This window comes from Rhagoletis pomonella, unplaced genomic scaffold (genome assembly GCF_013731165.1).
Source record: "Rhagoletis pomonella isolate Grant_MI unplaced genomic scaffold, Rhpom_1.0 Rhpom_scaffold_00012, whole genome shotgun sequence".
Lineage (NCBI taxonomy): Eukaryota > Metazoa > Arthropoda > Insecta > Diptera > Tephritidae > Rhagoletis > Rhagoletis pomonella.
The window spans coordinates 18,318,291-18,341,080 of NW_023458566.1; the positions used below are offsets into that span (position 1 = coordinate 18,318,291).

Consider the following 22,790-nt stretch of genomic DNA (forward strand, 5'->3'; position numbering starts at 1 on the left):
AGGCGGAAGATGGAAAATATATGCTGAATCCAATGAATTGTCCAATTACCTATGAGGAGCCTCCAACACTCATGCTCAACACGATAAGTGGGTGAAAGTGTACTTGCAATCTTTGCAAATCAAATACTTATGAACGAGAATTTCTTTATTCTTCGCAGTTCTGATGATTTCTGCTCCTTTCTTATATGCGACCATTCTGATCTACTGGCTCATCCCGGAGTTGTGGAACTTGCACACCAAATGTTTAATTTGCTATCTACTGTCGTTAGCTATTGGCACCACGATGATTGTAGTGACAAACATCCAAAACTCGGATTACGACAACGTGCTTTGCGCCATTATTGGTAAATTTCATTTTATAGGCGTTAAGATTTAGAAAATAAGGAAATTGGTGAACGCATTTTCTTTATATATTTCGACAGGATTTGTGACGTACTATTTCCTCACGGCGGTATTTTTCTGGCTTAATGTCATCTGTTTTGATCTTTGGCACAATTTCCGCGGCACCAAAGGAAATGTTCAGCATTTGACTCAGAGAAAACGATTCTTCTACTACGCTCTCTACGCTTGGGGTCTGCCGGCTCTGATGACCGTTTTGACTATAGCTTTGCAGTACTCCGATTTGCCAAATAAACTCAAGTCCGGTATAGGATATTCCCATTGTTGGTTGAAAGGTACGTTCGCGTGTAAATAAACATTCATGCAGTCGCACATAACTTTTGAGTCTCTAATTCCGCGTGAAGTTGACGACTGGTCAGCCATGATTTATTTCTACGGACCCTGCCTAGTGCTTATTGTTTTCAACATGGTTATATTTTACCTAACCGCTGAGCGGATCTACACCATACGAAAGGAATTGAAAATGTTCTCTCAGGGCGAAGACAGCAGGCGACATTTGCGTTCCCAAAAAAATGAGTAAGTTCTTCTTTATGAAACGTCTGCCTCATGTGAGTATTTGTATGCTCACCAACCATGGAAGAACCAATTTAATGAAATACTTTAGTTTATGGCTCTTCTTTCGATTGTTCATTGTTATGGGAATCGGTTGGTTGCTGGAGGTGCTGGGCTATATTGTTGGCAGTAAGAGTGAGTACGCCATTTTTTTCGCATTTGCCGACATTTACAACGCTTCTCAGGGTTTGATTTTATTTGTGCTGTTGGTTGTGAAGAAGAAGGTGCTGCTACTCATAAAGAAGAGGTAAATTTCTAAAATATTTATTATTATATTATTTCTAAATTGGCAATATTTGAAATAAAAACTTAATAATTCGCGAAGAATTTTATGCATTGAGGGGTCTGATACCACAGACTCAGCTGATTCGCGGTGCTCTGAAGAGGACGTAGCGCTGCAAACTGTCACAAATGGAATTCCCTCGATATTGAAATGAGTAAATGAATAGGTAAAAAAAAATGATTTCGGATTTCGTATTTGGTTATGGTGTTACTAACGGTTTTTTACGGTCGAATGGATCTAGGCTTGCTGCACATTTCCCATTACCTTAAAGCACACTAACTTTACTTTTCTTGTTTGAAGTGGGTTGCAATCGCATGAAATGTTTAGGAAAATACTATTTTATATACATAGGTGTTTGTTTATTTGATATACATTTTAGAAACTACAGCATGTTTGGTACTACTTTAACATTCATATCGTCACCATCAATGCGAAAAGCTCATACTTTCCAAAAAAAAGTCAATTATATACATACATTGATAACGACGATTTGCATACATACATATATATATGTATACGTTCTTCAATCTAATCCGCTTGATTCCGCGATGACCAATATAAATATCTACTAAACTATGGTATTTACATTACTTGCTTTGGTTTTAGAGTCTTTAAACCGGGAAGCACTGTGCAGTCATCAAATGGGCGAACAACCAAATCTAGTGCATCGACCAGGGAACTGAGTAAGTTAATCAAAAAATTGCATTCAATATTTTTATATGTTTTATCAAATGATTCGAACATTACAATTTCCTGAGAAAGTGAAGACCAATCAATAACAGGATGTTGCCATGAAAAAATTTTTAGCTTGGTTATTTTTTACCCAATTTTAAGTTTTTATAATGGCTTTGGAAAGAAGAATGTATGTATATCGATGGCTGAGTGGAAGATCGACCTATCTCAGCTGCCAGTTCGAAAACGCTCTATCTCAAAAAACTTTTCAAGAACGCCCTATTTCAGAATTTTATTGAAAAACACCCTATCTCAAAATTCGGTTCAAAAACGCCCTATCTCACTTCAAAATGTATTGAAAATATGCTGATATAGGGCAGCTGAGATAGGGCGTTTTTAAAACGAATTCTGAAATAGGGCGTTCTAGAAAAGTTTTTTGAGATAGAATGTTTTCGAACTGGCTGCCGACGAGATAGGTCGATCTTCCACTCAGCCATCGATATGCAGTATTTAAAGAAATAATTTTGTGAGCACATTGTATATATGTATGTACATATGTATGTAAGTGGAAAATTTTTTGAATAAATTTTGAAATTTACACCAATTTTTTCATTTCTACAACAATTGGATTGGATTCACTTAGATTCTCTTTAGAAAAATGTCATAACTTCACATTTTTGTTTAGTTGATTTTAATGAATGATACTTAGTTTTAGACAGAATTAAACATTCTTTTCGAAGTAGCAACTAAAAGAGACAATTTTCTTTTGAAATTTGGCAAATATTGTTGTGAAGGTTTAAAAAAAAAAATAATAAAAATGGGTGTAAATTTCAAATTTATTCCAAAAATATTCCACGTTTTTACAATGTGCTTACGAAATTTATTATTTCCTTCAACAATTTTGAATGAGCTTGAGGCCGTTTTTAATGAAAAACTTATTGTGGAAAAGCAACAATAATGTGAATAAAAAAATGGTAGAAGTGATAGCTATTTCGGAAATCACCACATTTCCTCATCAGACTTCTTTCAGTAGGCTTCGAACCGACGATCCCACTTACTCAGCCAGTTAGTTGTTGCCTATGCACTGTGCTAAGTTTGCTTTTTCCCACTTTTTCGTTTTTCGTTTTTTTTGTTTTTGTTATGCCACAACACAATGAAGCGCAGCTATTCCGCTGCAATTCACTTGATCATGTGGTGGTTGTTGGTTTTGTTGGTCTTTTCTAATAATTCTATTTTTAGGATAGGATAAGAACATATGCACAAGAGGTGCAATATCTTTTTATAAATTACTTATAAGTTTTACATATATATGTATGAACATATCGAGCCCTAACCGCCAAAATAACGTAAGCGACATTTTTTTTCAAAATTTTCTTTTTGATGCAGAAATATTCCTAGAGCGTCTAGATGCATTTCTGCATCAAAAAGAAAAATTTGAAAAAAATGTCGCTTACGTTATTTTGGCGGTTAGGGCTCGATATGTAAATATGAATATAGAATTTAAGTAGTACGATACATATGTATATAGTGTAAGCACATGTAATTAATTTTGTATGTTTTTGATTACTTTTTCTTAGCTAATCTGGCAAGTCGACAGAAAGTCCGGAACTAAGGATCACAGCATAGACTATGTATCCCCACACATGTCACCTACAAATACATAAGTAATATCTATATAATTTCTGTCTATTCAAACAAGTTTCTCTGCATACAAATCTCTTGACTTCATACGAGAGTGCTGCTGAGTATTCTTGGTAACTCAATTTTAAACATCTACGCAATTTATAGATTTATTTAGAGAACTTATAAAAGTCCAAATACGTAAAGCTAATCGCTAGTTTATTAAGTTGGAGGTATTCATTAGGTTCATTAGAACTTTGGTATTAATATTCGTACAATAAATGTCTCTACAAATGCATTCTAGGATTTTTTAGGTTAAGTTTTATGTAAGAATTTATAAAATTAGAAGTAAGCGATTGTAATTAGTATATTTTCAATAAAAGTGGGTTTTATGAAAAAGATAAAACGCCTTTATATAAGACACATAGGTTTAGTTTAAAATCGGCTGCAACTATAGGATGTTAACTATTTTTTATGGGTCCCCCAAAGACACAAAAAAAAATGTAATGGACGCACACATAAAAAATCGCTAGTATTAAAAAGTTGTAAAATAAACAATTGGGTATTATTATTGGAAGGCTCATGAAGAGAAACAGAGTTCTCCGATGGAAAAATGCTGGTTTTAAATAATTCTATACCATTTCTACGAAAAAGTTGTTTTTCCCTATATACATAAATTACATGGAAAACTTCATATGCTTTGAGCCAGTTTTAAATATATATATAAATTTTTTTTACAAAAAATACAGGTATTTTTTTCCATTTAGAAAAATCCTAGGGGGGAGAGCTTAACATTTTGAACTTTTTTTGGATCACCCTAATGTTCATTACGATGGGTATCAACTGGATACTGGAAATCGTTGGCTATTTGGTCGAAGACAAAACCAGTGCAGTTTTTGTTGTGGCTGACGTTTTTAATGCATCCCAGGAACAAATTATATTTCTGCTGTTTGTTGTGAAGTGGAACGTGCTGCTACTAATTCAGCAGAGGTACATACACCTACGCACAACGGTGCATCGAAAATTCGACGTGAAAACTAGGCCTAAGCATGCTATACAATATGGCCGCTAAGCAAATGCACCGAGACTTGCTAGAGTCGGTTGTTAAAATATTTAAATTTTTATTTATGCATTCTATGCATTTTAAAATAAGAATATTTTACAGAGGCAGCACAAATCTTTTAAAAGTCTAACTTTTCTTTTTTGGTTGGTTGACGAAGAAATTCCACAAGCCAGACAACTCATCGGGGGGCGTCAGGAAAACAATTGTCGATGCATCAAAATTAATAGACAAAACACTGTGGTCACATAATTAAAATCTACATAAATTATAATAATAATCTACGTAAATTACTGCATTAATAACAGCGTTGTATGTTTGTATGTATCTAACATCGCGGCCATGAGTTGTGGTCGTAATCCACATTTCATACTTAGCACTTGTTTACAATAATATGCGTATCTAGCAAGCACGGTGATCAGGATTACCCCGAACTTTTCTCTAATCTACAATAAACCACCGTACAGATGTCTACATACATATGTATGTACATGACAACTAGAATTCCATTGTTCTTTGTGGTTATGCATATCTTTTATTATTTAACAACACAACATATCAACGAGAATTTCGGGTTTATGATAAATTATATCAGGAAACGGAAAACTTTTCGCCACCACTGGCTTCTTCGCCACATTAGTCGTGTATGTAAATGAACACATACATATGTATCCACAGGACTGGTGGTGGTTTATTTCAAAGCATACCACCGATACAAACCTAACCTCAAAAACGCCTTAAAAAGGCCTTAAAAAGCGGACCGATGAACATATCATTCCGAAATGTTGCCCAGGTGTTAGCAATATAATGCCGAATACCATTTAAACAATTAAAGAAGTATAAGTTCGGGCGAAACCGAACTTTATATACTCGGCGCACGTATTAAATATCGTTTTTTTTTCAGAAGAGTATTTTTCGCAATGTCAAACAGTTTCAATAATATGCTATGATATATTGAAATAATTGGACCAAATTTGGTGGAAATCGGTAAGGCGGTTATCGTTATATACTTCTGTAGTCATAAGTGGGTGGTGCCAAGCCCATTTAACAAAAATCAATAATCTTGTGTCTTGTTAAACGATTGTTGCAAGTTGGCATCTTTAGTTATTGAAAAATCGGAGTTTTCGTACTCCTGAAATTTACCGTTATATGGTAAGTGGCAGTAATTTTAGTCCGATTTCAAAAATTTTCAACATATTGCTTTTTTGCGTTAAGGTTGCTAAATGTGTCGAGTTTGGTAGAAATTGATAAACCGGGTACCGATATACACATATGTAGGCGTAAGTGGGCGGTGCCACGCCCATTTTCCAAAAATTTCGCTAAAAATCATTTTCTGCTAAGAGGTCATTGCATATAACGATTTTGAGTAAATAAGCTTAAATAGCTACTAATTTATCGCAGTTTTCGTATTTCTGTAAATTACCGTTATATGGGAGGTGGGCGTGGTTCTTGTCTGATTTCAAAAAGTGTCAACGAGTTTCTTAGTGAGGACCTAAGAAATGTTCTCACCCAGTTTGGTAGGGATTGGTAAAGGGACTACAGAGATACAACATTTAATCATAAGTGGGCGTGGCCCCGCCCATTTTCCAAAAATTTTATAACTGTTCTATTTTACGCCAAAATTCTACTTCAAATACCAACTTTCAACAAATTTGGATCCAGTATTTCGAAAATACCGTTATATGGGAGGTGGGCGTGGTTGCTGCCCGATTTCTCCCATTTTCAATCCCAACCTAAATTGGATAAAGGGCAACCTACTTACCAAATTTAGTTGACATATCTCAATTTTTCATCGAGTTATCGTGTACACGGACAGACGGACGGACGGACAGACATGGCTTAATCGATTTCTCTTTTAATTCTGAGCATTTATGTATACATTTGTATATATTTATCTCGATTCGTTTTGGCTGTTACAAACAACCGTTATGCGTTATGCGTTTTGCCATTTAATACCTAGTGGAAATTCAGCATAACTTAACATCGAAAAAAATCAAAATGGGAGTAATCGGCTTATACCTCCCATACATACCTCCCATGCAAAATTAACAAAAAAAAAAAAAACGCCTTAAAAATTCCATAAATACCATCATTATTATATGAGGTTATGTTAAACGCGCCAAACTTTTTTCAGAAATCGATAGAAAACATTCCGATCTTTAATTTTTCTTATAGTAAGAACGAAACATATAGGTTGTTCGCACTTGGCTGGTTATCAGGTTATCTGGTTATGTGGTTATATTTTTCATTCAGTTTACAACAATAACATACACTACAGAATAATAATTTTTAACCAGATAACCGGATAACCAGGCAAGTGTGAACAATCCAATAGTTTTTGTCCATCAAAAGTGTCAAAGTTAACATTTATAAAGTGTTATTTTTCTCAGATTATATTTATTGAAATATTTGGGCGATTGCCCTGACTTTTTCTCTTTTTTGTTTAGCGAGTGCTATATTTCCATATGAACCTACAACAAAAAAAAAACAAAAGTTATAAGAAGAACATATTGCTTAAGTGAACAAAGATCTCAATCAATTTTAATTGAATAAAATTCTTTTGAATTTTGTTGCTTTTATTTTGTATAAAACTGCCAGTATCGTACAAAGTTACAATGAATTTTTCTTATTCAAATATCACTTTGATATGCTGGATTTACACTAGGCATTACAATCACAAAAAATTTATACCATTTAAATAATGCCATGTGGAAATAGACATAATGACTACTTTTATGAACGTAATGGCACGGGTATTTTTTAATGGCCAAAAATACAAATTTTTTGTCATTTAATGACTAGTGGAAATTCAGCATTAGGCTAAACCAAACAAATATAATGCTGGATTTCCACTAGGCATTAAATGGCGAAAATGACAAATGACAAAGTCGGGCATTAAAAAATAATCTTGTCATTACATTGAAAAAATAGTCATTAAGTCCATTTGCACTTAGCATTTTTTTAAATGGTTTAAATTTTTTGTCATTTCCTTTGCCTAGTGGAAATTCGGCATAAAGATTGAATATTAAAAAAATTTATTTTTCCGTCGAAATACCGCTGTGCGTTGGCGCTGTAGCATAAGCGCCGCCACATGATACCTGTAGGTTGCTGGATAGTTGAAATTGGAATGAGATATAAATATTCCTTGCAATTGTGTGAATTTTTCAGACAATGAGGCTCCAGTCTCAGAAGGTCTAGTTAGGTACTAAAGTATCGAAATTTACACAAGAACAATGGCGTAACCAGCCTAAATTGATGGGAAGGAGGCGGAGGAATACTTATTGGGCATCCTCCCTCACTTTGCTAGACTTTACTTTTCTCACAGAATTAATGCTTCTTACGCATAATATGAAATAAAGAGGGGCGCCAAATGAATGCCCCGCCCGGGGAGCTTAAGATGGTTAAGGCCGGCCGTGCATTCCTACACACCAATTTTCCTGTGTTGCTGTTCACAATTGCAGCGAAATTCACCACAGAACATTTACAACAACAACATTATTAACCCATCAACAGGCGCCAACCACAAATCTACACCACTGTTATAGCTGAAATACAATGCCGGCGAACGGCGAACTCACCACAGCGAAATTCGCGCTGTCAAAATTAGAACACCCGCAAGCATATGAAATTGAACACAGCCAAAGCGAAATGCGAAGTTCGCTTGGCGGCGTTTCATGGCGATAGATTTATTTCTATCGCCCTGCTGGGCGATGACAGCTGTGCGTGCCAAAGGTGGCCGTATTTGTTTTTTGCTTTCAAAGTTTTAAAAGAAAACAACCTAAACACGATTTTTTTTTTTGTTGTTTGAAAAATATAGTTGTGGATTCGTTAAATCTGGCTTGAAACAAATTATTTATAATAATCTTTCTTTGTTTTACATTTATATTTGTTATCATTTCCTCATTTCTAAATATGGTTTAGTTTTTTCTAAATATGGTCACCCAAATTATAAAGGCGACCAAATGGGATCAGCTGTTTTCGCTACCGCTCTAATTCTGTTTAAGTAGGCGAAATAGCTGGGCGAACGGTGAACGACAGCATCGCCCAATTCGGCGTAGTTTGCCGTTCGCCGGTATTGTATTTCAAGCATTAGGGGAGCGATTTGAAATAATAAGCAAGCGATGACCAGCAGCGATGAGCGCGCGTTGGCTGACAGCGATGTGACGCTACGCCACTACGATGGATCCGCTGTTGGAATTTTTAGGGGCAATAATTCGCTAGTGACTTCTTAACGCTTCAGTTGAGTACAAAACATTGATGTGCGCGGTTGTTAGCACGGCTGACGAAAAGGAGCGAAAATACGGTCATCATCACATAGCGAGTCTACGGTCAAATTGTGCAAAACAACCGGTTGAATACGCGAAAGATATAGCAAAATTTTTTTTTTTTTTGAATACCGGCTTATTTAGAGCTACTCTAAATCGAAAAAAAAAAATTGGCGAATAACGAGAACCCTCATCGTGGGGAAACCCACTTGCAATGACAGCCATTTTTACCTTTTAAATTAAATAAGTGCGTAAGAGTGTGTTTATACATATATGTATGTATGGGCTCCAAAAATTATTGAAATTATTGAAAATATCGTATGTATGTTTGTGGATTTTTACATCAATTGTGCAATTTGTGTGACAAATAAAAATTTCATTGAACAATTGTGGGTTGACAAAAAATTCGGTTTCTTTCACTTTTTGAAAAATAAAGCAGAAAGCGTGGACAAATAAGAGACATACATACACAAAAAAGTGATCAACATCATAAGCAACCACTTACGACGTACATATGTATGTATGTTTATGTGTATATATACACACGATACACAAACAAAAAAATCGGCTGACACCTCTTAACCGTGGATCAACTCCACTCCACGCTTTGCTTCGGTCTCTGTGGTTATGGAAAATATGCAATTCCAATTACTACCTAACATTTGCTCCTGTTTATTAACCGACTTCCAAAAAAGGAGGAGGTTATCAGTTCGTCAGATTTTTTTTTTTTTTTTTTTTTTTTTTTGATGTATGTTACCGCATAACTTTGGACCACGTCAACCGATTTCGATAATTCTTTTTGCATTTTTGCAAGGTAGTGTCTTAGAGGTGGTCCCATACTAATCTGGTTAAGATCCGATCAGCGGATCATGAGATATATATATATATATATTTTTTATATGAGAGTTGAAGTCGGTTTTTTTTTTTGCTAAAAATTACTTGTTAAATATATACTTATGAATTATACATATGTACAATGTACAAAAAAAAAAAGTCAATTTGTAGCTTGCCAAATTGCGAAAAAAAGGTTTCGAAGAAAATGTGAAATCTTCACTGTTGCGCCCTCTGGCGAAAAAAGTTTAGGATTCCTCATACCAAAAAACCACTTATAGCACGCTTTTATACAAAATCTAAGCACATCTTTTCGACTCTACAACAAAATGCTAAGAAACCTACATTTTCGCAATTTGGCAAACTCCAAATTGATTTTAGAGCCATGGTTTCTTCGGCAAATTTGCTTATAATTACACGTAGAATTTTTCTGTGCTATACGCGCATAGTCGGAAAAAAAATCTCACTTAACAAATTGACCTGCCCTAGTGTACATGCTTTGTTACATACATACATATATGTATATAAGTTTATAATTTCTTAAATTTATGTACATACCTACAAATACATATATACATATAAATATACCTGGATGACACACTCTTTAATTGTGCAATTTGTTGTTGTTGGTTTTATTAGTTCAGCCCTCGTCGCTTTTTTTAATGCACACTTGGATCACCAGTTCGACGCTGACATAAACAAAGTGACAAAATAAGCAACGGCAAAGAGGCGAACTTAAGGCAGAGATAAAATTATACTACACGCACTTAAGATAACTTCGATTAAAAAAATAAAAATAAAAAACAACAAAAGAAAAACAATGAAAAGTTAAACAGCTCAGAGCTGAAAGAAAATACCTTTGCTTGAAGAAGTTTGACCGGTACACACACGGCTTAGGTGATCGAAGATTAATACAGGTAAGTGGGAAAGTTGAGAAATACATACAGACATACATAGAGACGTGCATAGTACATAATTTTTAGTAGCGGGGCACGGAACAGAGACTGATAAATAATACACCCCGCTTCACTTGTATAGGTACATTTCTTCTTCGAGATCCATAGTTATACGCCTTTATTTTGAAGAATAATCAATTATAAAGCTCAATACGATGTAGAAAAAAAAACGATAGAAATTGTAGCAAAAAAAATAGGGGGTTTCGGCGTATGCTTTTTTTAAGCTATTTTTTTAAAGTTTTGGCCCATTTTTTGACATTTTATCATTTCTTTCGAAACTCGGCTTTGCACAAAGGTCGGTAGATTACTCTCTAAAGGCCTAAAGAAATTCAAAACCAACAACAATGTATATCAATAAACTAGTGCCAGTCTTTATTACACCCAGGATTTTGCAGAAATTCCCAACTAAAGAACCTTAGTTTTTATAAAGTTTTTAAAGACACACAAATTTTAGTTAAGGTCTTTCTATATTGAAGTAACGATATGTATGAACAGAAGTAAAAAAACGAACGTCTTGTTTACAATATTAAAATGTTTTTATTTTTCTACATATTCTTTTTGTTTTTTTTTTGCTACAATGCATAGTAGCAACTGTTTAAAAGTCAGCGCTAGTGATACCGAGTGGAATATTAAAATTTCTAGTGAAGCTATCGAACGTGTTTTCAATTGAAATTTTGCTCTTCCAACAATAAGTAACTCCGTCGTATGCGCATTTAAATATATGTACATACACATACATTAGGGTGCTCCAGAAATGTACAGTCAAGTGAATATTTTGGAATTTTCTCGCTGCCATTCTTAGAATTATAGACAATGGAAAATAAGCAGACTCGTATTTTTTTTAATTTATTTTGTAAACGTTAAATATACATTTTTCGCAGAATTGCTATAAAATCTTTAAAAATAAATATTTTTTAATCGAATGAAAATATTTCCCTTCAGAAATCTTCTAGCAATGGCATTGTGATGTAAATTTAGCTCCTAAATATTACTAAATATTTTTAAAAAACGTGCGTGAAGTGGTTACGAACACATACAATTTATGAAAAAGAAGTTAGTAAAATTTTAAAGTTATATATGCATCATAATTTTATGGTTTGCAGATTTTTGAGGTAAATATTTTTTATTCGATCAAACGATATACATTTTTAACGATTTTACGAAAAACTGTATTTTACCCATATGAAATATTTCAAAGCTCGGCGGAACGGTTTAATGTTAACTGATTTAAAAACAAAAAAACAGGGGCCTCTTTATTTTCGAAAGTCTTCAGGTTTGCGGGAGGTTAGACATTTTTTTTGACCACCCTAATATACATAGGTATGTACATATGTACGTATGTATGCAGATTCGCGCTTGATTGATATTCGTGCGATTTTTTTTAGTTTTTCAATTCATTTTAAAATATAATAGTCACGCAAAACCGTGCATTCTAGTTATATCATTTTTTTTTTTTTAATTAATTAGCGTTTTTCCCGGGAAGTGAGTGCCGATAGTGTAGCAACCGCTGGGCCCATTTATTGTTTTAATAATGACACATAGTAGTTGCATACTTGTTTTTAGATGAAATTGCATATATTTACGTGTTTGATTTAAACGTTTGAAAAAAAAACGTAATTGTGTCTACTTAATCAAAATATTAGCATTATAAGCTTGGAAATTGGTTTGTTTGGTAAATTTCTTAAAACAAGCTTGGTAACAAAGCTTTTTTTATGGTAACGGTACTTAAAATTCTGCGGAAGGTTCATTAGATTGATCTGGCTGGCAGTGTGTCACACATGGACCATTTTGACGTGATACCATAAGTGATAGAATTTTTAGAATCAACGCTAAAATGACAAAACAAAAAAAACGCCGAAAAACGTAAACTTAATTTTGGGTCGTAGATTGTGGATCTTTTGGAGCATTTTGAACTATCTAGTAGATATCAAAAGTCATATGCCCGGGTATCGCGTTCTTACGCCAGTCTCATTCTTCGACTATACATATTTTGGAGATATCTCTCCCAATTAAGATGTACGTATCTCATATGTACATACATACATATATGTATACATTTCTCCGGCCTATTGTGATATGCCCGAATTCACCTGCTGCTGCCAACCTAACAGCTTATTTCGCTGCAAGATTTTGCTACTTAGTTGACAATTGGCTCTAAGTCAGTATGATTTCTAAACTAAACATTGGAATTGTCCTGAGCGCTCTCGCTTCGCAGAGCGCAGCCATACATTGTAATCTCTCCAATTAAGACTTAACGATTATGTCGATGCCCTGCACCACACCAAAGCTCCATAAAGTAGTATTGGTTTAACTAGTGCTGTGTACAGGGTTGCCACTTTCGTAAGTTGTTACCAAAATTGGATTGGTAAAAAGGTACATTTTTTCTCATTTTGGTAGATTTTTGTTGAATCGTTCGTAGTTATTTTTTTATTATAAATTTCTTTACAAAAGTGCAGTGTACTTTATTGCATTAATTTTCGAACATTTTAATGCACACTTTTTATATACATACGAATAAATGTATATCGATAAAAGGCGAACATTCAAAACTCTTTTTACTGGATTTCCGAGAAGCTTTTGATTGCTTAAATATTTTAAATGATTATTTAAATAAAAAAAAGAACGGACAAGTATGTAATTACCCACTTCGGGCCTTAGAAAAAAAATTAAATCAACGCATATTTTTATCAATGGCAATTGTTAAATGAAAAAAAAAACACAAAATACTGGTTGCAAAAAAATTAAAAACTGCCAACGGGAATTTTTAGCTGAACATTGTTGATTAGTCTCAAGTAGTATGGGCTATAAAACTCCATACCTTAAATTGTTAAAAAAAATCAGAGTAAAAATATCGAAAATTTTTGAATTTTTCTAAATGTTGTATTTAGCTTGAATCCTTGATTTTTAAATGTTTGGCTAAAGCGTAAACAATATTCTTATAAAATAATACCAAAAAAAAATTGGCTTGAAAAAAAAGGTGAATATTAAAAAAAAATTCACCTAGCGTTTTTGAGTCACTGTATTTATCTATAATACATCTCAAAAATTTTCCAGTATAATCCAGTTCAAAAATTTTCAAATGAAAAAGTTTCGTTGTTGCCTTTAGTTTATCACTTTCGCTTTTGGTTGAAATAGTTCCTTTAAACACAATTTGAATTCTTATGGAATTAACTGAAAAAATATCAAAACTATAGTTTTCATTAAAATAACTAAAAAAATTGTTGGTAGATATTTTCCACAATTGGTAGATTTTTTTCAAGTCGATGGTAAGTATTTTTTTTTGTCAGTGGCAACCCTGCCTGTGTAGCACCAATGCATCAGAGTTTTTAATTACATTACACATAGTTTTTATTTAAAACATAGATCTATCGACTGTCGCATGCAGTAAGTATTTGTACCAAGAAAAATTATTCAAATTGTGATCGACTAACAAAATTGTATTGTAGGCATCATTAAATGCTGTGCCGATTATAAATAGATACATACATAACACACATACATACATATGTACTTGGAATGTCTTCCAGATTGCACCTCTTCTATTTAATTGCATCTAAACAGAGTGTCAAAAGCTAAAATTCCAGTATGTACGCGTGACTGTGTGTGTCTGCCGATTTACCGACGATTTTGCCATGAATCTTTCAATAACCAATTAGCCTATTCATACATACAAATCTATTTATTTATGCATTCATATCTACATATGTACATACATATGTATTGCAGATTTCAAGGTGAAAGCACAAATCAGCAGCAGCAACAATGCTCATAGTTGGCCAATATTTTTGGGGAAAAACAATTCAGTTGTGGTTGCTCGAAATTGTGTGGGATATGTATGCTCGTATGCAGTACACATAAATATATATACATACATACATACATACATATATGTAAGGAGCGACTGCCCAGCCAGCAAAATCATCGTAAACACGCTCGTAACTGCATATTTTCTCCAAGAAAAACCGGATAAAAAGTCGTTTATGATAGCCGTTTACGATTCGTTTTCGAGTACTTTTTCTCTTGAAATTGCGGAGCGCCTACGTACAGTCGTAAACGGATCGAAAAAAAACATTCGTATGCGAATATTATAAAATGAAAACTTTTTCTTGTGCTGACACAAATTACTACAAGCCTCTTTCTATTACACTTTTTTGTGTATCATTTACGAGCCTTTCTCTAACTTTTTGCCAATCGAGAATCCCTCGTAAAAAATGTACGTTTTCTTGCTGGCTGGGTGGTTCCAAATTTTTAGTTTGCTTAGAGTAAATAGCTTGGATGTAACTCAAACGTCTTGGTCCTTCAAACGAAAATCGAAGTATTTGTTAAACTGGCTTAAGCAGGGCCGGATTAAGAATGTGTGCGTCCGAGGTCGTGTGGAGCCCCTTTTTGAGTTAATAACACTGTGCACCGAATTTCCAAAAGTTGGACGTGATGGGAATCGGACCAACAGCATTTGATTAAGCTTGTCAAACAATGAAAAAGTTCCAAAGGATTTGAAAAAGTTGGTTAACATTTATTTGTTTATCTTAATTTGAAGTTGACGAAATAAGCTCCCAATGAGAACGTATAATATAAAAATACATTTTTCAAAGTTAACGGAGCGGAAGGGGAGGGGATTGAGGAGTTTTTGGCTCGGCTCAGTGTTCGACTGAAAAATTTGTACTATATATATGTGTATATATATACATACATATATTTATGCAGATATGAAATTTGTGAGCGAAACCGACAGAAAAAAATCATTTTACTTGAACCTGAAATTGACTACTACAATTCGATATAAAATGGTAATGGGGACCAACTTTTAATGAATGCAATTGGTCTCATTACCGTCGAAGTTATTATTTCCCAGCGGGTTGTTGATAAATAATTGACGTGCCCTCGTCCCTTATTTCCGTATTCTTTGATATGTCCGTGGGTCATTCTGAGCTATTAGTTTCAGCGTCCCACGGAAATTTCCATTATTCCATTATTGGCTGAGTCGAGAGAATCTCACCAGAGCCACAGAAGCTAGGCGAGGTTCCGCAAGTGTATTGATGGAGCTGACAAACCTTTTTAATACCAGCGTAATCTTTGAAAAATTATTTTTTTGTTATTTCGTCATCATATGTGGGGGCCCTGGGCCGCGGCCCCTGTCGGCCCTGCCCTTAATCCGGCGCTGGGCTTAAGGTAATGTACCGGTGGCGTGTTCAATATAAATTATTTATTTGCTCCCGCATCAATTGCTTCCTTTGGCCAATATATAGTTGCATGACTATTTCTGAACCGGTATAATTTCTTTTATGATTTTTAAATAGTTCGTTTCACTCAATCGACGATAAAGCCGAAATCATTCGTTTCATACCTGCTTTGATGCAAAACCTGAATTGTGTTAGAATTTTCAATGCCGAAGAGACAGAAGGAGGCCTCCATACCGCTAATGGTTTGTACTTCCAAACAACCCCCACATAACTTCATCCGCCACAAATGACGTCTCGGAAATTTTGTGGAAATCGATTTCCGATTAAATTCGCTTGGTTAGCTACAGATTTTGTACAAGCTATATAATAAATAGATCGATAAAAATTTATGAAATAAAATAAGAAATTGGCTTTAATTCCATTCCCTCGACCTTAATAAAATTTTGTATTTTTTCACCGATATGAAAGTCAAACTTTGCACTCCAAAGATTTACGAGCCACGCGAAAATAGGCATTTATGTACACAGTACTTCTAAAAAAGTATTGTATAACAGTAATGTATATCATTTTTCCTTGTTTCAACCGCAAGCAACCGTAATAAAGTTTTGCCTCCAATTTTTTTCATTTGTATCAGGGTAGCCAACTCATGTTTGAGAATTCCCCGATTTCGACTAAGAAATTACTCGATTTTGTCCCAAATTCCTCATCCATGAATATCTCCTTATTTAAAAAAAAAAAAAAATTGTATGTATTTCTGTTTGTTTTATTTTTAAATGTGATTCATCTACGTAACTCAACGTTTATAAAGTTTTTAACAAATAAAGAATAAAAAATGTACATATAATATTTACATACATACAGTGGTCGAAAAATATTTAGTCAACCCAAATTTTGACCAGCTTTCACAATAATTTTTTTTTCCTATTTAATTTGAGTTATTTTTTTTTTAATATAGTTCATTTTTTAATAAAATCCATATAAATCAAAATTTTAAACTGTGTGCAATGTTTAAAAAAAAAAATCAAAAAATTTTCGTAAAAATTTCAAGCTTTTTATTTCGATTTTTGTGTAGTGCAAGTTTCAAGTGGTTAAAAATTTTCGTTTTAGAATTTTTTTCCCGAAGGTGTTGCGGTTTACTTCCATATAAAAATTAATTATGTTTAGTCGTTCCATGAAAGCAAATGCGACAAAGAAAATTTGCAGGGTTGCATAATCAGTACTTTTAGTTGCAGTTGCATTTATCATGCAACTTTTTTAAGTCATTATGAAATTTGTGGAGGAAAAAAGAAAAAATTAGTTAACACCTAGATCCTCACAAAAAAAGCAGTTCATCCCCCGATTATCCACGTAAGCTTAAATTCCCCACAAAAAGTGAAATTCCCCACGAGTTGGCTTCCCTGATTTGTATGCCAAATTAATGTGCCACACAAGCTGCATATATACATACATACATACCCACTTCTCGCCACTTCTACTGATGTTAATTGTCTGACTGAATTAAAATAAAAACAATAAGCGATAAAAAATAGAATTGATCACCTACAAAATTACAAAACAAATCATATCATATCAATTTGCCAATTGCGCAAATAAGCAAAGAGTCTCATTGCTCGTTTTGCACATCCGCAGCAGGTTCGCTTTAAGCATCTCGCAAAAGCCTCATCCACGACCAGTGCGGTAAGTGTGTGATTGCAGCCGGCGGGCAAATCGAATGGGCCACCTGTGGACGCGGCGCGCTGCACTAAACACATCAACGCCGCCATTGTACCCGCTCAGCTTGGCCAATTAACAGTGATCGCCATCGTTGGTGGCTTACGCTTTTTGATGTTTGACCATTTGTTTTGAGTAACACTTGAATGTGTGTATAAGTACATAGGTATGTATGTTTGTTTAGCCGTTTGGCATAACGTCGGATAATTTAGCTCTTGAACTGTGAGGTAGGCATGGTAGCAAATTCACAACAAAACACAGTCCACATACCCTTATAATTGAATTGTTTATACTTAAGACACTTTTCGAAAGCACTGCGATGTGTCGAAAACAAAAAAAAAAAACAAAAAAAAAACGCACATTTGTTCATAAAGTCTGCAGATACTTGAAATCACAAGATTTCAATTGGTCGAAAATAGGAATGAGCTGAGGAGGAAGCAAGTGATCATTTGTGGTTTTGTCTCAAAGAAAGCAAATAAATAAGAACTCTGGAGCCTTTTCTTCTACGAGAAGTGTATGCTGGCTTGAATTAAAGCAAATGAGGCAGATGTATGTGGCGTTATACCTTCAGACGCAATCACCTAGAGAAATTCATGCAAGAAGTGCCTTAAGTTTAGCAAAAATGAAATGCCCTACATCCTTACCTAAAATATCCACATGCAATTATGTTCAAATGTATGTATGTATGTATGTATGTTCGGTGCCCAGAGGATTATTCATCATTTGCTTTGAGATGAGCTCATTAAACGCTCTTTGTATTTCTGGTGATACGGCTTAAGCTTTCGACACATGAAATACCCATAAAAAGTTTTTTTTTGTACAATGTAGGTACGTTGTGAATACATACATTTGTACATAAATAGTAATATACATATATATGCCTATAGTAATTACATAATATACATGATAAGTACCCTTATGTACATATGTATATGTATCCAGTAATCCTTGAATTCGAGAGAAAGCAAAGGAAAGCGGTATGATACCACTTGCGATATTAGTGGCTTGGGATTGGCACTTTTACACATGGATATACATACATACATGTGCTAAACATACATACATATGTATATACTACATACATCCCTGCAGGAAATGTATCTAACTATAAGCTAACTTTAAGTTGATTGGGAAGGAGCTAAAAGTCACTTATTATCTGTATAATTTCTTTGACGAAAGCTAACTATATTTCTATGGTGATGGCCGCGAAATAGTCAAGGGTGGTTACCTCTGCATGAGATGTAGTCAAGGGTGGTTTGATGTAACTAACTTGTAACTAACTACTTTTGGGCATAAAATATCAATAGGAAAAACAAAATATTTTTTTTTTATTTTTTTTATTTTTTTACCTTATTTGTTTTATCACATTTCATATTTGTTTCCAAATTCTGCTGTAGGTGGTCCCATATTCGAACTCCGTCAGACATACATAACTTCAAAATGAAAATATGAAATTTCGAGCTTCCTTTTATTTGTCCGCAATTCGAAAAAGTATTTGCGAAGTGCAGGATATTTAAATAGAAACGAGTTTAAAGAAAACAAGCTCATGCATCACTTGTCAACTAGTTTCAAGTTAGCTTTTCGTAGCTAATTATAAGTTATATATTTTATAGAAATCACGCAAAAAAGCTAACTACAAGTGGATTATTTTTTATCAATTGATAATTTTTTTCTGCAGGGTTATTTAGGCACTTGTGTATGGTGTGTATGTGACAATTGACGCCACAAGCGACTAAATAATAACTAATCAGGCTAATGAGACATTTATTCCGTATCAATATCCATTTGTTGCCAATTAACATATGACGCACTTCGCATTCGCTTATTGGCCTAAACTGTGTACACACACGCGTGCCTATGTACATACATACTTACATATACATAGATAGCTTAGAGGTGGAAAATTGCTAAGTCCGATTTTTTAAATTTTACTGAAGAGAATAAAAAGCTAACAAACTCATTTTCAATAGAAGATTTCAATTTCAATACGAGATTTCGCGTATTCTAAGCTAAAAGCGTAGCAAACTTGCGTATAACTGTTTAGAAACGGTTAGAAATAAAAAAGGCATGTAGTTCGATCTTTTAGGAAATTGTTCTTGCTTCTTGCATAGAAATACATATAGTTGACTGAGTAACTTTTAACTCTAAGCCGGCCATATGTACATACATATAGATGTATCTAAGTATGAATACGACAATTTTATGTAAGATGCTTTTTTATATGCTTTGTTATTTTTGGGGCCATTAAAATTTTCGCGGTATTCGGTATCTTAAATAGTTTGGAAATCATCGGTCAACACATACATATGTACACTGGCGGCAGAAATAATAGACTCGTCGTACTTTTAAGAATTTTGGCTATATTTCTGTAAGTTTATTTTATGTTTAATATTTAAAAAAAAAAGCCTAGGTAGTTATACAACAAACATCATATAAATCGGCTTTTCAAACTATGAACAAAAATTATAAAAATTCGACAAATTTTCACCAAATTTTCAAACTTTTTATTCAGAATTTTAAGAAAAATGTTTGGTATGCAGTTTTGTAGACCATTCAATTTTAGTACAATAAAGTGCAAGTTTCATACCGTTGATTTGTAGGATTTTTTTTTGCTGATGACGTCACGCATTTTTCCCCATACAAAGTGTGCTCGACAATTTGTTTATATGGAAGAGAATGCCTAGTATCGTCAACAAAAAAAAAATGTCAAAAATCAACGGTATTTTCTAGTCACTTAATTACACTAAAACATATATATTCAACAATTTGGTTGGTCGTACATATTTTATCTCAAAAACCAGACCGACCTCAACTAGGGATTTTTTTTTTGCTGATTTGAAGTGCATTTACAACATTTTTCTAGCGCATCCAGTTCTTGAGAAAAAAAAGTGTGGAAGTCAGTGTTGCCAGAAGATCCATATAACATGACCCTAAAGTCTTTTAATTTCTCCCTAAAAAAAACCCTAAATATAGATTGTAGATATCTAAGGCTGCTAAATACTAGTAACTCGTACTAGTAGTTATCTAGATATGCTGGGTGTTAAGCAATTAATTTGTTAATCAATTTGCTAATTGATTAAAAAGGCAATTTCAATCAAGCTTTTAATTGGACATTGCCATTAAATTAATTACAATTACTTTTTAAATTGTTTTATGAAACAATTAGCATTCTTATACGGAGCTAAACTGAAAGAATTAAACGATTTAGAAAATTTTAAATACATTAATAAAAAGAGATAGCTTTATTGAGAGAACAAAAACACATTCGATTTTTAGCTGGTATTTTGCCATGAACCAAATATACTTTGTGTGTACTTTTGCCTTAAAACATTAAATTTATAATGGATATATTCCGTTACACACATATGTATGCACACGTAATATAGCACTGTTCGAAAGTTACGATATTTGCCAGTTTTTCTTTGACTGCTCTTAGAACAAAAAAAAAAATCTAAAAATTTAAAAAAATCCCTAAGAAAATCCCTAAAGATATTTTATCCCTACTTTTCTCACTAATGACCCAGAATAACCCTAAATCTAGGGAGAAATACCTAAACTGGCAACACTGGCTGAAGTGTCGAAAAATGGCAAAAATTGCAAATTTCAAAAAACTACGTCCAAATTCTAAAAACAAAACTTAAGTAAAAAAACTTGGGTATATAGTACCTAAGGTATTTAGTAAATTTTTAAATACTAAACGGCCCAGGAAAAGAAACAATAAACATTGGTTTTTGCTTTTTGTATTTTAGAGATTGCCAATATAATGAAATGATTCGTGACTTTTCGAATCTTTTTTAGATTCTCACCGGATTTTTTTGTAATTTTTCGTGCGGAAATATTTTAAGAAATCTGAGATTTTTTCGTAATTTTTTTTTTTTTGCAGGATTTGCAGGGAGCTCCACGACTTCGTCACCGTTTTGATGACATTTTTCCAAACACTGCCACCGATAGTTGTTTAGTTAGACAATATTCTTATGTTTATTTTCGTTGTTTGTTGAAGTGGAGGAGCTTTCTTTATTTATTGTAAAGTTAAGAAACAAAATACCAAAGATAAACAAATGACCCAACCCTAACACTTTTGCAAATTAAACTACAGAAAATACTCAGCGCAAAAATTTTATACACAAAAGTTTTATTTTTATAAGTTTTTATTATTTCTTTAAGTTTTTATCGCATAATATAAGTTTGTAGTATAAGTACTATATTTACATACATATGTAGATGCATACATACATACATGCTCTTTAAATTTTTACATTTATTAGACAGCTGGGAAAGCCCGACCATTAAGCAAATTAAATGCCAATTGGTACGAGCAGTAAAGTAGGTTGGCAAATAAACGCATCTACATACATACATACAACATAGCCATTCATCTCATTTATAAAATCATCCACAAAAAAAAAACACGCGTAATCACACCTACATTTACATACATACATAAACGCTAATTAAGATCCTATAAAAAATCTCTTCATTTCTATTGATAAAGCAAACAAAATTTAAGCGAAGGAAAATAGACATTACTCACTATTGTTGTTAATCGCCAGCAAACGCTGCCATTCAACTTTTTTTTTTTATATTTGTATGTATGTATGTATATGTAAATATTTACGTAGTATGTAGTATATGCATATGTAGATCCGTATGCCCACATGCGGTTTGTTTTGTTTGTTAGTTAAGATGTTTTTTTTTTTGACGGACAAATACAGCCAGCGCCGTTTGGACTATTTTTGGACGAGTTAACTGGCTGATTATGAACGATTGACCATTTAATCAATTAATAAATTAGCAATAAACGTTTTGAAGAGCAACTAGAAATTGCTTTTTGTACATATGTATGTACAATGTTGAACATACATACATACATACATAGGTAATAAATACTAATAGGGGTTTCCCATAAACTCGTTAAGTCTTAAACCGTGTAAAGCTCGTAAATTTACGAGGCTTTTATGGGTACGCCCCCTTTGTGAAAAGGTGTCCATAGGTGCGCGCAAAAGTGACTGTTTGACAGATCAACTGGGATTTTGTGAAGCAATTTTTGTTTCGTAGTATTTTCCATAACATCCCGCCATCTTGTCTCTATCACTCTTGGCTAAAATATCTACAATTAACTAGTAATTTTTAGCTAAAAAAAAACCGACTTCAACTCCCATATAAAATATATATATATATATATATATATCTCATGATCTGCTGATCGGATCTGAACCAACGTGGTCCAAAGTTATGCGGTAACATACATATAAAAAAAAAAAA

At 33.5% G+C, this 22,790-nt stretch overlaps 2 protein-coding genes across 11 annotated transcripts in view; both read left to right on the top strand.

Annotated features, from left to right (window-relative positions):
- LOC118748020 (G-protein coupled receptor Mth2-like) lies at positions 1–3,570 on the top strand (the record flags this gene model as incomplete). Of its 3 annotated transcripts, XR_004994011.1 has the most annotated exon segments (8): positions 1–87; positions 159–344; positions 423–674; positions 744–915; positions 980–1,198; positions 1,277–1,400; positions 1,841–1,917; positions 3,484–3,502. XR_004994011.1 is itself a non-coding variant. In XM_036482294.1 (7 exon segments), coding segments are annotated over 7 exon segments (1,028 nt in total), but the record flags the coding sequence as incomplete, so codon positions are not given.
- LOC118748019 (G-protein coupled receptor Mth2-like) overlaps positions 1–22,790 on the top strand; it is a 67,417-nt gene that overhangs the window by 4,220 nt on the left and 40,407 nt on the right. The window contains exons 1-2 of one of the 8 annotated variants that reach the window (XM_036482290.1): positions 8,771–9,098; positions 10,322–10,599. The exons of the other annotated variants lie outside the window; for them this stretch is intronic. The gene's annotated coding sequence lies outside the window, so the exon portion shown is untranslated. Of the gene's footprint in view, positions 1–8,770; positions 9,099–10,321; positions 10,600–22,790 lie in introns of those variants that run through there. 8 annotated transcript variants of the gene reach the window in all.